Below are 15,849 nucleotides of genomic sequence, written 5' to 3' on the forward strand. Positions count from 1 at the left end.
TCGTCAGTGTATTGATTGATATCAAGTAATGAATAACATTATTTTATCCAATCCGCTTTACGGTCTTAGAAATGGGGGATTTCCCTAAACAGATAGGCGTCGTCAAGTTATTTATTGTGTAAATAGAAACTAGAACTGCGACGCAGTAATGACGGGTTTCACCGGTGCCCCGTTACCATTGAACATATGTCACTTCCGGTACCGATGAAACCATTAAACAGGTTTCCATATAAGCTTTGCACACATCAAATAAAATGTACGCAGAATCAACAAAATCCAGCAATATCAATTCATTGTATACATTTGTTACATGTAAGTGATCCTGACAAAATTACATTACTTCCGGTGTTAATGAAAATGTTATGAAATCAGAAATGGCACAAGGCATCACATGGTGAAAATTTTATGTAAATCGAATAATAATTTCCTTTTTCATAGACCAAAAACCTTGAACAGTGACTTGTAGAATATCGTCTATTTCTCTGCAACCGTACAAGTTAGAAACCATTTTTTGGTATCTGTATGATCGTATGGGGTCAAACTATTTGTTGATTGGAATGAAATATCATAAACTTTAAAACATAACAACTCAGACTTATTTGAATAAAATATCTGTTTTGAAGGCTAAAATACAGTTTTTGCCTAAATGACGTTACTTCCGGTGATAATGAAAATCTTAAATTACTTGAATGAAATTGTAAATGGCATTAGGTATCACACGGTGAAAATTGTATGAAAATCGAATAATAATTGACACTTTTATGGACCAAAAACCTTGAAAAGTTGCCTGTTGAAAATCGTCTATTTCTCCGCAATAGAAACCATTTTGTGATATCTATATGATCGCATGGGTTCATTCTATTAGTTGATTTGAATCAAATATCAAAATTTTAAACAAATAACAAATACGACTCATTTGAATAAATTATTTGTTTCGAAGGCTATAAATACAGTTTTTGCCCATATTACGTCATTTCCGGTGACACTGAAAATGTTAAATTGGTTTGACCTAGTTAAAATTGACATTACGCATCCAATGGTGTCACTTTTATGAAAATCCAATAATAATTGACTCTTTTACAGGCAAACTAGCGGAAATTGTGGCTCATGCAAAATTACCCATTTCTCGGCAACTGATCATATTACAAACTAATTTTCACATACATTCTCTTCGTATGGATTATTGCTACAAGTTTATGAAAGTTGCGAAGAAATATATTAAAACATGAAAAGCCTGAATGGGTTGTAAATAGCTCATTTTTTCACCTTTAAATCGAAATGGCGCAAATACAAAACCAAAATTTAAGAAAAGTGAGTCCGACATTTTGTGCGCCTTTTGAAGGGGCATTTATCTTGATCTATCAGATTTGCAAAAATTAACATTTGCTAGTGAAAAGACGTTCCGACTCGACAAAATTGGAGTTTTTAGCAAAATTGTGTAACATCTGGTACCGATAGAAAACTTTACCGGTAATAAAAAAAATTGAGAATTTGCACGATCTAGACGATCACAAGGCTACAGAAATATGTAGTAAGAAAAGATGCATGGGTCGTATGTAGGATGTGGCGACCGGTTTTCACGTCCGCTCTCCACGTCAGACAGAAAGACTCATGGTGCTACAATGGACGCAGAATCAACCAAATCCAGCAATATCAATTCCATTTATACATTTGTTACCATGCGTTAGATATTTCAAAAATGTGATCCTGACAAAATTTATTACTAACTTACCACTAAGTTAACTGACTATATAATGGGAACTTAAAATGTGAAAAAAAAGTCTTAAAAAGTGATCCTGACAAAATTGGTTATTTCTCGACAAAGAAAGATGGTAGAAGCAATTTTTGGACATCTATATGATCGTATTGATCCAATCTATATCTCCATTGGAATCAAATGTCATAATGTTAAACGAATAATAAATATAACTCACTTCAAAAAATATTTGTTTTGAAGGCTAAAAATTACTTCCGGTGATAATGAAAATGTTAAATTAGTTCCAAGAAATCATAAATGGCATCAGGCATCAAATGGTGAAAATTTTATGAAAATCAAATAATAATTGACACTTTTATAGACCAAAAACCTTGAAAAAAGACTTGTAGAAAATCTTCTATTTCTCTGCGACCGTAAAAGTTAGAAACCATTTTGTGGCATCTGTATGATCGTATTGATTCATTCTATTTGTTGATTGCAATCAATTATCATAAATTTAAAAACATTACAAATCAGACTCCTCTGAAAAAAATATCTGTTTTGAAGGCTATAAATACAGTTTTTGCCCATATGACGCCATTTCAGGTGACACTGAAAATGTAAAATTGGATCCGCCCAGTCCAAAATGGCATTAGGCATCATATGGTGAAAAAAAAAAGAAAATCGGATTATAATTAACTCTTTTACAGGCAAAATAATGTGAAAAGTGACCCATGCAAAATTGCCGATTTCTCGGCAACTGCTAATATTACAAACTAATTTTGACATAAATTGTCATCGTATGGATTAATGCTACAGGTTCGTGAAAGTTGTCAAGAAATATTGTAAAAAAAAAAAAATCTGAATGCATTGTATATAGCTCATTTTTACACCTGTTTCAGCTTTAAATCAAAATGATGCAAATGCAAAACCGAAATAAAAAAAACAAAACAAAGCAAGACATATTTTGCGTCTTTAGTATGAGCATTCATCTTGATCTATTAGATTTGTAAACATTAATATTTGCTTTTTAAAAGACCTTTCGACACGTCAAAATTGAAGTTTTGGGCAAAATTACGTCACTTCCGGTGCCGTCAGAAACTTTTATATGTAGAAGTAAGTTGAGAATTTGCACCAGGTGGGCTTTTCTTTTACACAAATAAGGCAATAAATAATTAACCCAGAACCCATACACGGAAATTAAAATGCGAAAAATCTTAAAAAGTGATCCTGACAAAATTGGTTATTTCTCGGCAAGGGAAGGTGTTAGAAACTATTTTGTGATATCAATATGATCGTATTGATTGATACTATTTGTCCATAGGAATCAAATATCATAATTTTACACCAATAATGAATATCGCTTACTTCAAACAATGACTTGTTTTAGAGGCTAAAAATAAAGTTTTTGAAAAACTGACGGTACTTCCGGTGATAATGAAAATACTAAATTACTTGTATGAAATCGTAAATGGCGTTAGGTATCACACAGTGAAATTTTTTATGAAAATCGAATAATAATTGCCACTTGTATGGACCAAAAACTTTGAAAAGTGACCTGCTGAAAATCGCCTATTTCTCCGCAACTGAACAAGTTAGAAAACATGTTGTGATATCTATATGATCATATGGGTTTATTCTATTAGTTGATTGGAATCAAATATCATAATTTTGAAAACATTACAAACCAGACTCGTTTGAATAAAATATCTGTTTTGAAGGCTATAAATACATTTTTGCCTAAATGGCGCCATTTCCGGTGACATTGAAAATGTTAAATTGGTTTGAACTAGTCAAAATTGACATTACGCATCAAATAGTGTCATTTTTATGAAAATCCAATAATAATTGGCTCTTTTACAGGCAAAATAGCGTAAAAAGTGACTCATGCAAAATTGGCCATTTCTCGGCAAATACTCATATTACAAACTAATTTTGACATAGATTATCTTCGTATGGATTTATGCTACAAGTTTATGAAAGTTGCGAAGAAATATTTTGAAATATGAAAAGCTTTAATGGGTTGTAAATAGCTCATTTTTACACCTTTTTTCACCTTTAAATCGAAATGGCGCAAATACAAAACCAAAATTAAAAAAAGTGAGTTAGACATTTTGTGCGCCTTTTGTAGGGGCATTTATCTTGATCTATCAGATTTGCAAAAATTAACATTTGCTAGTGAAAAGACGTTCCGACTCGACACAATTGGAGTTTTTAGCAAAATTGTGTAACATCCGGTACCGATAGAAAACTTTACCGGTAATAAAAAAATTGAGAATTTGCACCATGGAGCATATGAACTTTGTTTTATAAAAATCGGGCAATAAATAACTAACCTAGAACCGATAAACTGAATTAGCCAATAGCGGTCAAAAAGAATTATCGAGACAAAAAATGTTCACATTTTTGATCAAAGCAGACGACCCCTTAACCCTGGGTAAAATGCCGTAAAAAATTATTCATTAATAAAAAAGTTTTTTGTAAAAATTTAAATCTTCAAAATTTGGCGCCTAATATCTCCGAAGATTCGTCGAAAATCAAAAATCTAAACTACCGTAGCTATGTGCCCTGTCTCAGGCTATGTCAAAATGTATCCAATGTTAAAATCCGACGATTATTGTTAATATTACTGCAATATTTCAAAAAACGACAACTTTGGCGTTTCGGACATTTCGCATAGTCGCCGAAGGTTCGAAATAGCTTTAATCTCTAAGTCACACCCACTTTCCCAGTAAAACCTAAGACATCGAATTGATCCGATAAGTAGTTTCTGAGATATGCTCAAGTGGAAAAAAAAAATAATAATAAGAATAATCTTAACAAAAACAATAGTGTTTCACACAAGCTACGCAGTGTGAAACCCTAATAAAATAGAAGAATAATTCACAGTGAGCAAATTATACAGGCACTGTCATGTGGCTAAACTCATAGATATAATTATTGATTGTGTGTCAAAGGTCAAAGTGAAACAAACTGTGTTTACAACATGATCATTCGATAAAATATATGCGCCTAAACATTGCGGGCTAATATTTGAGAGAGAGGGGGGGGGGGGGCGGCGGAGAGATTTAACGTTCAATTGACACAGACTGGCTGATATCTGGACTAACATATGATTCAATTTTATTTTATTCACTGCTTCGCTTGCGCGTGATAGTCTTTGGCAGTGGGGAAGTAAAACGTCTGACCCGGAGATAACCTACGAGGTTGGACGACCCTACTCCGGGGAATCGAAACCACGAAACTTGACTCAGTGGCATACATTATGATTAAACACACACCGTTTGACCACCCAACCCGACAAATAATATTAAAATGTAAGATAAAACAGTAGTCAGTCAACCCATTTTTAAATGTATAGAATATATAGCAATTGTATATCAAGATTTTAATTCTATTGTATGAAATAATAGAGGTCATTTCAATCTGAAAGCCTATTGTAATTACTAAAATTATTAAGATTTCATTGGAAAACTTCTTATTCCTGTTAAGATTATTATTATAGAATCTTTCTGAAACGTTGACCTAACACCCCCCCCCCCCCAAAAAAAAATAAAATGGGTGGTGACTTTCGATTAAATATATTTTCAAAACGTTTTAAGAATCCGAAATCACCGAATTTTACGAACGAAAAATCATTTTCACCTGCAATTTCCGTTTTTTGATTTCAAAACATCGTCGCTTTGATTTTGTCCCGGAAGTTGAGTCGACTTTCATAGCTTCTTTAATATTAGCACGATTTCCATGAAATTTGGAATGCAAGAAGTTCGGACCCATGCGACCGTTTTTCTTTTAACTTATCTCCCTTTGGAGAAATTAAGGATCAAAGTTTTCAAAACAATTGGCAAAAAGTAGGTCAGATTGCCTTGATTTTTTTTCTGTACTAACTGATGCGTTCACAAAATATGAAGTCTGTAGATCGAACAGGAAGTGTCTCCATCTTAAAACGTATAGAAGGCTTTTGCGATATTTTACGTAGAGACATGGGAGTTACATTTTCTGAATCCCTGAGGGAATGCCTAAAAACGTGCAGAGTTTTGATTTAGGTCAACTGGTGGTCACCATTTCAAATTTCCACTTTGACGTTTTTCATGCCGCCAAAATTGTTTACGATTGAAAAATCCACATTAACGGCTTCGAAATACTCGGAATAGGCCGTCGTTTCGTGAATTTGTCTCTTATTTCCGAAATTAATACATTTCTGGTTAGCCTCCTTCCAAAGATGGATGGTGGCTTTGGACCGAATATATTTTCAAAATGTTCCACGAATCCGAAATCACCGAAATTTACTACATAGTTGTAACTTTGTGACCTATTTCACTAATTCTTTTTTTCTTTGAGTAGTTTAAACCATTTGCTTTAAATCTGTTATTTCCGATTTTCGAATTTCAAAAATTACCTTCATTGACATCTCATCCCAACATAACAACTTCTTAAATATTAGTACGATTTTCATGAAATTTGAAACGTAAATAGATCTGGATGATCCAACTTCAACGATATCATTAGACATTTTCTAACTACCCCCCCCCCCCCCCTTGGAGAAATTAAGGTTCAAGTTGCCTTGAATTCTTTTCAACTGTACTAGCTATGTGTACACAAACTATGGAGTTTGTCGTTCGAACCGAAAGTGCCATTATTTTCAAACGTGAAAAATCCCTACGATTTTTGCGATATTTAACTTACATACATGGGTGTTACATTTTGTTAATTCTCGAATCAATGCCCAAAACACGTTCAGAGCAGAATTTTGATTTAGGTCAACTGATGGTCACTATTTTGAATTGAATAAGAAAAATAGTGAATAATTGCCAAACGGGCGTTAAAATAAACAAAATAGGCCGTAGTTTGTTGAATTGGTCTCCTATTTCCAAAAATGAATGCATTTCTGGATAGCCTAGACCAGGGTCCAATTTGGGGGATTTCAAAATTTCGAACTTCGCCTTAGACGTTTATCGTGCCGACAACGTTGTTTACGAGTGAAAATTTCAAGAGAGATAAGAGCGATATAGGCAACATGGCGAAACACCGTGTTTACATTGACAACGAATGACGACGTGTGACAAAATACTGCCGTGTACCTCATTGAACTCAACTTACGAGCGATGAACATTACAGCTTAATGTGGCGGACAGCAATAAATAGAATTGAGGCAAAGATAAAGAAATTGTTGAAGCCGGGAGTGAATTATGCTGTCGTCTGAGAGATCACTTTTCTTCAGTTTCAAAGTCACGTTATTAGAAGCCTATTATGTAAGATCTATTTTATTAGTTAAGGTACTGTTATTAGGCATTAATAACCGAATGTAGACTGGTGTTACATAGTTAACGTACTTATATTTATTATTAAATTGGTGCGTGAAGCCTATACTGTCACTGCCTAGTTACGAATTATTTAGGATACCTGAAAACGGTTTTAATTTATTTATGAAAAATGTTTCGTGTTTTTCGGGAAAGTGTTTTCATAAAAGATGGCGTTTGATAATGGTGTGATAGTCCTGTGTGCAGATATTTGTCAATAAAGATTTGAGTTGAGGAACACCCCCACCTCTCCCCCATCACACACACAACAGAACGCTATGTTTTCTGACCATTTCTGAAAAAGGGGTTTTAAAATATATATGTAGCCTCTATCATTTTCACAAGGTTTGCAGCGGGGTGGTCAGTAGAACGGATGAATGCGGAATGCTCAATATCGATAGGACTCATCTATGACGAACGGCTGAACCAACTATATATTTTTGACTTTTAACATCATATAGTATATTTTATTATTAAAAACTAATATTAATGTAATAATAATAGTAGTACACTTTTAACGCGCTAAATTCCATACATTAAGTACATGCTCATAGCGCTACACAAAGTCTGATGACATGTTGGTTTATGTGCTATAACAGTTTTATGTCTCATAGTATTCTTTAAACAAGTGTGTTTTTAATAAACTCTTGAATTGCAATAAAGTTTGTGCATCTTTAACTTCTGATGGTAGTTTATTCCAAAATGTTGCTGAGATATTCTAGAAAGATCGCTTTTGGGACACAAACTAAGTTTTGGTTAGCCGATCGTAGTGTTCGGCTAGGGTGATATTTTGAGACTAGTTCCGATAGATAACTTGGTGCGGTTTGGTGAAAACCCTGATATGTGAATAAGAGAATTTTAAATTTTACACGGGCCTCCACTGGGAGCCAGTGAAGTTCTCTAAGCACTGGCTTTATATGTGAACACTTTCGTCACAGTTCTCGCTGCCATGTTCATAGTCCGTTGATTTGTTCTTTGGGCAAATTACCCAAAAGACTGTTACGATAATCTAATCTTCAGAGCACAAAGAATCGCACAATGTGGTGAGCAGCGTCTCTTGAGATCAGATATCTTATGGACCCTATGTTACGGAGGTGAAAGTGACAAGTGCGATTAATGTTATAAATATGTTGTTCCATTGATAAACTTGAATCCAGGTGGACCCCGATATTTTTTACTTTTTTGAGAAATCAATCTGTGATTCTCCAATACGGATGGATGCATGATAAACATTCGCCATTTTACTATTCGTTCCAACTAGCATGGCTTCAGTTTTTGAGGTTGGAAGCGGACGTTAAATAAAGCTATTTCACACACAGAGGAATTTCAGTGAGTGCCCGTTTCGGGCTGGAATTTTTCGGGCCAGCTTCGGCTGGCTCCCGAGCTTTTCCCTGCCGCCGCCTCGCCCGCGAGCTCTGCGGCGACGGGAGCGCGTCCGAGTGACCCTGCCCGAGTGCCCGTCTCGGAGTTGGAGAGAGATGCAGGGGAAGAGACGGCCGGGGCTGGAATTCCTCGAAACGGCCGATGCGTCGCGCTCTCGAAGAATTCCCGCTAGACATTCGACCGCCCCCGGATCTCGGCGACAGTTACAGAGACGAGGGACCCTGGCCAGAATGGGAAAAGGCGGAAAACGCCTGGGGGCTAAACATGTTAATCATTGAATTCGGCAATGCATGGACTTAGTTAAAATAGAACATATTCTGAAACTATAAAACAAGTTGCATCACTCTCTCCTTCAATTGGAATCGTGCCTCAAAGAACCGACCAATGAAATTAATTGGTGCTGCTTAGCAGAAATGTTAATCATTGAATTCAATCAAAAAGAGTTGTTATATCCCAAAGTCTTGGCCAATCAAACCGCTTATCGCTACTTAGACTAAGCCGAGAACTATCATCAGCCATTTTAGTCAAGGCATCATTAATATGAAAGTATACTCTTACCCAATTAGTTTTCTTGTTCCCAAAGTGCGTATCGCTGCTTAACCTTAGCGGAAAATGCTCTTCATCAGACTCCTTCACATAATTTACACAAACACCAGGTTTGGACAATCTGCCTCAATTAGACGGCGACTTAATGTGTCCCAACGCCTCGACCAAAGTGTTCACCAATCAGATTGATGTCACTAATGATGTCTATATTGATGCAATAAAGGCATACACCAAGTTTCACCAATGTCACTTAAATAGTCGCGGCCAATGAAATTGGTTATCGCTCTGCTTACACTAAGAAGAAAATGCTCGTGATCCAACTTAGTCAAGGTATGGAACTATCAACCAAGTTTGGTCATTTGAAAGCACCGACCACTCAAATTGCTTCATTCGGCTAAACTGAATCTAATAAACACCAACACCAAGTTTGAACATTTTGGCTCGTTTATAAGGACAATAATTGTATCCTCAAAATTATGACGGACGTACGAACAGACATACATACACACACATTTTAATAGTCTTCTACCACTACAATTGGATACTCATGTGAACAATAAATTATAAAGTTATAAACACCCTTAAACACAGCAATGCCATAGCGTGTAAAAATATATAAAGTATAAGTATATAATATGTGAACTAATTGAATATAAATTCTATAAACGTGATAAACGTGTATCAATCGATAATATTTATCTATTTTTGTAAAGAAAATCCATGGATTATTTATTTTATCAAAAAAAGCACTTTGTTAAAACACAATACGTAACATGATCTGCTGTGTGGTCCAAGAGATTATAAAAAGAATCCACGTGCGTGGCGATTACCAAATGTTTAGATTTTAGCTATTTTGGATAGCCCTGTTTATTACACAATTAGTTTCTCTGATTATTCTGTTATATACTATTTATTTAAATGAGCCTATTACATTTCGCGCGTTCTGACGTAATGTAGGCGCATTTGTCACCAGACACTTTACGGTAACATATTAGAGCTCTGGTTAATGCCGATTGATTTTGTTACGTCGTTATGTACTGGCTGTTAATCGGACAGTTAACCAGACATAATTTGGGACAATGTTTCAGTGGGATTAGGTCTAATCAAACGCAAAACTGCGAGGGGTATGACTAATAACGGAAAATATAATTGAAGCTAATAAAACTATATCCTCAATTGAGTGGTTTAATAAAAGGTTAATTACGTTTAAACTCTTCGACTAGAAGCGGAATACCAGCCGGTGGTACAAATATTGACAGCAACACCAAGCCGAATTTTTTAAGGCCTGAAATCCATGCTTCGGACTTTGCAATGGCTCTTCTGAATTGTTCCCGTCTATCTTCCAATTCCTTTTCTGCCTGCCTCCGCTCTTCTTCCGCTGCCATTTTTTCTCTCTTCATCTCTTCTTCCGCTGCCAGTTTCTTCTTCCTAATCTCTTCATTCTGCTGCTTCTTTTTTTGTTCCAGTCTCTCCTTTTCCTTCTCCAATTGCTTCCTGCTTTCCTCCATCTCATGATCCCTTTTTTTCAATTCAGCCTCAAATATTTGTTTTTCGTTTGCTAGTGTCCTTTCTCTAGCTATAGCTTCAAGGCGTTTCTTCTCAGCTTCTTTTTCCGCTCTCTCTAATTCTAAGCGCATATCTTCGAGTCTCCTTTGCTCTTCCTCCGCCTCGCGTGTAATTCTCTCGTGTTCAATTTTCTGTAGTTCTGTTTCTTTATCCTGCGCAATCTGCACCTGATTCTGCCGCTTTCTCTCCATTTCAATCTTCTGGTTTTTTGTTTCGATTTCCTTTTCTTGTCTTTCTCTTTCAAGTTCTAGATTTTTTCTTTTTTTTTCTATTTCGATACGATTCTTTTCAGCTTCCGATGCCATTTCCTCCTCAATTTTCTTCCTCCGTTCCTCCATCTCTTGGGATTTTATTTCGCGTTCTCGCTCTAACTCTCGTCGCCGTCCTAATAATTTCTGTTTCTCCTCTTCAATCTTTCGTTGTTCTTCCTCGTCCTTTAATCGTTGTTTTTCCATTTCCTCCTCCAGCTTCTGTGTTTTTTCCTTCATCTCTTCTTCGAGTTTGCGTTCTTTCTCATCGAGTTCCCTTTCTCTCTTATTTTTCTCCTCCTCTATTTGCTGCAGATATTCTTGATAAACTTTTTCAGCGGCTTCATACATGGCCCCTGTATAGTGTTTACCACCATTGGATTTAATGGTTTCTCTTACTGCGTGTAGTACATCTTCTACATCGTTTGCCAGATTTACAGGATCGGCATAATTATTAATGGCCACGCAACGACCGTTGCACTCTTTTATGATCGATTTTACTGTATCTGGACATTTTTCCAAAAACTGGTCAAGCGTAATTGCACTATTGGTCAATGCATCTTTTGATGTAAAAATACAAACTACAAAATTCATAACTTGTTCTCCGAAAATATGTTTCAAGTTATTGATCGTGTCGCGCTCTTCAGCTGTAAATCTACCAATGCTCATAACAAAGAAGATAACGTGTGGACCTGGAGATGAGAGATTGATGCAGCGACCTATTTCCGTTTCAGTTTCCTGATTAGACTTCCTTGTATCGAATAAGCCTGGTGTATCAACTATGACAAGCTTGTTACCATCTTCTAACATTCTGGTGCCAAACTCACATTGCGTTGTTTGAGAGATTCCAAATGGGGAAGATGCAAACGCCGTCTTCTGTAGCAGACTGTTTCCAACTTTACTTTTTCCTACTCCAGTTTTACCGACCATTACTATTCTTATTTCTGGAAATTAAGAGAATATAGATTGATTCATTTTTGATTTAAGGACGTAGTCAAAATAATGTAGAGAATTGTACCTACTGGCCAAACGATTACAATTAAGAATTATAAATCATATGTACTTAAAGACAGTGTTTACTGTGTATCTCATACCAATTTGATTCAAATTACTTCAGTCAGTTATATAGAAGGATAACTCGTGTTTGTCATTTTTGGCGTAACATCCCGTTTCTTCAAGTGTTTTATTACACATCTGCCGTAGCAATGATCTCTGTTTTAAAATTGTATGGAATTTGTTTAACCAGTTCTATTACACATGTAATAATGACTGACACCAAAATTGACCTTTAACCCCAGTGACTTTCAAAATGCCGCATTATCTTTTGTCAAATACACAGCAGTTTCTGGCTAGTATGCTTCAATTTACATTTGACTCTTTAATCTATTATTAGTTCTTATACTTCTACGTAGTATTAAAACTATTTTATTATTTTTAACCTTTTTAAGAAAAAGTAAATACTCTATACATATAAACTCTACATGTATACCATCAAAAAATATTTTACAGCAAGAGCTCAACGAATAACTAAAACTTTAGAAAATTTTATCGTGAAGTGACGTCATAGACGTAACAAAAACCATATTAAGACATCAGAGGAAGCTTTTTTATTTTTCAATAAATTTAAATGCAGCTTGAGTTTTGTCCAATAGAATGTGGTCTGTAACCTGCATGACCTAATTTTATGCTTAAGTTTCAAAACGGTATAATTTCTGAGCGTATTTCTTTCATTTTTGAAGATATCGACTTGAATCTTTCAGAATCCGCCATTAATGGGTAAATTAAATGATTATTGCCCTTCTAAAATCGATTTCATATAATAAACTTCTTTAATTTTTCATTATATAAAAAATATTTGTCAGTAGGAGTCGTCTTTCAACTTACAGTAATCTCGTCAAGTTAAATTTCAACGGAAGTGCCATCATTTTGAAAACGTGGGTAAATTTTTAAAATCTATCTTATACTACAATTCTTATCCGAGTTTCAATATATTTTTGAAAACCATTGTCAATTCTTAATCGATCGGTGCAATTAGAATTTTAATATTTGACCAATTGTTTTTTAAAGTGACGTCATTTTATTGAATTTTATTTTTGAAAAAGTCAAAAACCTTGAAATGAGGTAAAATGTTGATGCTTAACGATTAATTGAGTCATTTAGTGTTTATTCTGACTGTCTTACCAAACTCTGTTTGTAAACAAAGATTCTGTTCGACTTTAAAATCACAATGGCCATACAAAGTTAAATATTTTTGATTTAAGTCTTCAGTTCAGATTAAAAACAGACCCAGCACACGATGATACCTGACACTTGATATATAGTGCACAAGGGATGCCAAATTGTGTGAAATTTGCAAATTAATATCTTTGTAAATACTGACTCTAATAGAACCATTTTTGGACTGATATTCCTTTTAGAGATTCAACTTCACAATATTAATGTTTGAAAGAGATTAACAATCTCTCTGAAAACCTTCGGCAACTGTTATTACCACTCAAGCGCTAATTAATTTCAGGCTGTCATTAATACTACTCTTTTATTCCACAGAAGATATTGTCTATTGAATATATAAGGAAGGTAATGCAAGTTGTCTATTGGTCTTATATGGGCCGTTTTATCTATAAATTTGAATTCCATAATTATATACTCTGGTATGAGTCGTGCTCAATAATTGTGAAAGACAAAAGACAAAAAGCTTTGATTATTTGTATTTTCCCCAACGGAAAATTTTTAAATTTCAACTTTTCTAAAATCAGTTCTATCGATTTTATAATTTTCTCAAAGTTTAGTTTCTTTATAACATCCAAATTGTTAAACTATATTTATCCCAATTTAATTTTGAGTTTAAGTTTGATAAAGGCTACTTGAATTCAAGTCAAAGGTTTAAAATTTCCAGAAGATGACACGCCGTTTTACATGTTCGTACCTAGGACGTTAAACCACCAGAAAATGTGTAGCAGAGTACGGTTAAAATAGTATGTTAGGCTACATTGATAAAACCCAATTAATTTGTGTTCTAATTAGCATTCTTCGTTTACAATTAGCTCGTTTCCAAACGAATCTATCACCAGCAGATAACGAAAAGAAGATGCCATCTAGATTCCAGGCCGGTAGGCGAACTCTAAATTACTTTTGGGCATGTTCACCCAATCATTTCATTAATAGCTTGGTGTCAGGGATATCAAAGAAACGAACTCGTTCCGGTTAGAATAAACCCCGATTAAATTCATAAAACTAATTCGTAATCTCAAGAGGGGTTAATATTGCGATTATCAACTTCAAACGAAATAATATCGTTATCCCGGAAATATTACAAATGCCACAAATTTAAATTAATAGTGTTAAACAAGCAAATTGTGATGATCTGTTATGGAATAACCCCACTGAATAAAATAGCGATGGTTACTAGACACCGATGCTGGTTCAAATAACATTTATGAGCTTCGGGTCCATAAATATGTAAGTCCTTAGTAAGAATTAATTAGTAAATACGTACCCTTCAAATCGTGTGAGGAGGCGGCCATCGCCTGAAAGAATAGAGAGGACACGTGTATTTTTGTTTGTTGGAAAATCAAAGGATAATTATTTAATTCATTGGAAGTAAATATTTGAAGTTACTTCTGTCTTCAACCCTCGCGTGAAATATTGCCATGTGTTATTCGTCCTGTAGAAAGGAAATATAGGTATATTCACCTCTTCTGTTCCAAACAGATTGTTGTTCCATTATGCCAGGGTTTTACTACTTGAAATACGAGCGTAGATCAACATAGTCCTTTATTCGATTGATCAATCTCTCTATGGTTTTGCAAATACAGTTAGTTAAAGCAATCAGACGATAGCTGGTAGGATTTTTATGATCTTTACCTGATTTAGGGATGGGAATTATTGTGGCTTTATGCCTCGAAGGATAGAACCATCAACCCAAATCCGGTTAAACAGATCTAATAAAATTAAGAGAGTTTGAATGAATGAATGAATAAAATAGGGTTTTATGGCGCCAAACATATTGTGATTCTTTCGAGACAAGCTAAATCATATCAAAACACTTTGTGTGCATAAATTAAAAACAATATCACAGTATATCAAAATAGTTAAGCATTTCTCAATATAACCTAGGTTGGGCAAACAAGTGATGTGTGACTGACAACGGTAATATTGTGACCTTGTATCTTTGAGATGCTTGCACTCAATCAAAATGTGTTTAACTGTCAAGGGAACATGACAGTGTTCACATTCGGGTTGAGTCTCGTTTCAAGATGAACATGTGTGTTAAAAAAGTATGACCTATGCGAGAGCGTCACAAAACAACTTCATCATCAGAACCTGATAAACAAACTTCAAATTATGCAAAACACTGCAGTCAGGATCCTCTGCAGATCTGACAGAAACTGTCACATTACACCTGTTATAAAAGAACTTACTGGCTACCAATCACCCACAGAATCCATTTCAAACTCTTGTGTATGGCCCAGAAATTTTTTAATGAAACAGCCCCAGAATATCTTAGTTCAGTGCTATCTGAATATAACCCCAAATGCACCCTAAGGTAAAATATCATCACCTTCTAACAGTACCAAGTTGTAGACTTAAATCCTTTGGGTGTTCAAGCTGTTTATTGTTTGAAGCGAGGACAGAGAATCAGTAAAGATAATGTGCTGTAATAGATGCGATGATTGAATGAACTCCAATGCCTGAAGAATGGCATGGAGTTCAGCTGTAAATATTGAAGCAGCAGGTGGAAGACACACAGAAATAGTCTCAGATGGTGTCACAGTAACCAAAGCTACCCGATCACCATCTTTAGAACAGTCTGTGTAAATAGGAGCATATTCATCATATTTAGACCTTAGCTCTGAAAATAGAGACTGAAACACCGTGGAGCTTGTATCTGTCTATTTTTGTTGTGTAAGATCGAAATCAATCTTTGGGGGAGATATAGCCCACGGTGGAGTCCTAAAGAAAGGGGTATTCGCAATACCGTCAAGGCTGATAGCAGACTCAGACAAAAGGGGTTGTATGCGAATACTAAATGGTGGAATGACTTTAGTCTTGAGCAGATATAAATGCTCATGGTATGGTCTAAATGAAATATGATTTGGAAGAGATGCGA

General features: G+C 35.1%; 1 protein-coding gene across 5 annotated transcripts in view; it reads right to left on the bottom strand.

Annotated features, from left to right (window-relative positions):
• LOC126817346 (GTPase IMAP family member 4) overlaps positions 1 to 15,849 on the bottom strand; it is a 113,962-nt gene that overhangs the window by 73,354 nt on the left and 24,759 nt on the right. Inside the window, exons 2-3 of one of the 5 annotated variants that reach the window (XM_050544300.2) lie at positions 14,236 to 14,266; positions 7,450 to 11,683 (exon numbers count right to left, since the gene is read on the bottom strand). The exons of 3 other annotated variants lie outside the window; for them this stretch is intronic. In XM_050544300.2, coding sequence (XP_050400257.1) covers positions 10,122 to 11,683; positions 14,236 to 14,263 — 1,590 coding nt within the window. In that variant the 5' untranslated portion in view covers positions 14,264 to 14,266 and the 3' untranslated portion in view covers positions 7,450 to 10,121. Of the gene's footprint in view, positions 1 to 7,449; positions 11,684 to 14,235; positions 14,267 to 15,849 lie in introns of those variants that run through there. One more of the 5 variants, XM_050544343.2, reaches the window with a different exon arrangement.

Source organism: Patella vulgata, chromosome 1 (assembly GCF_932274485.2).
Source record: "Patella vulgata chromosome 1, xgPatVulg1.2, whole genome shotgun sequence".
Taxonomy (NCBI): domain Eukaryota; kingdom Metazoa; phylum Mollusca; class Gastropoda; family Patellidae; genus Patella; species Patella vulgata.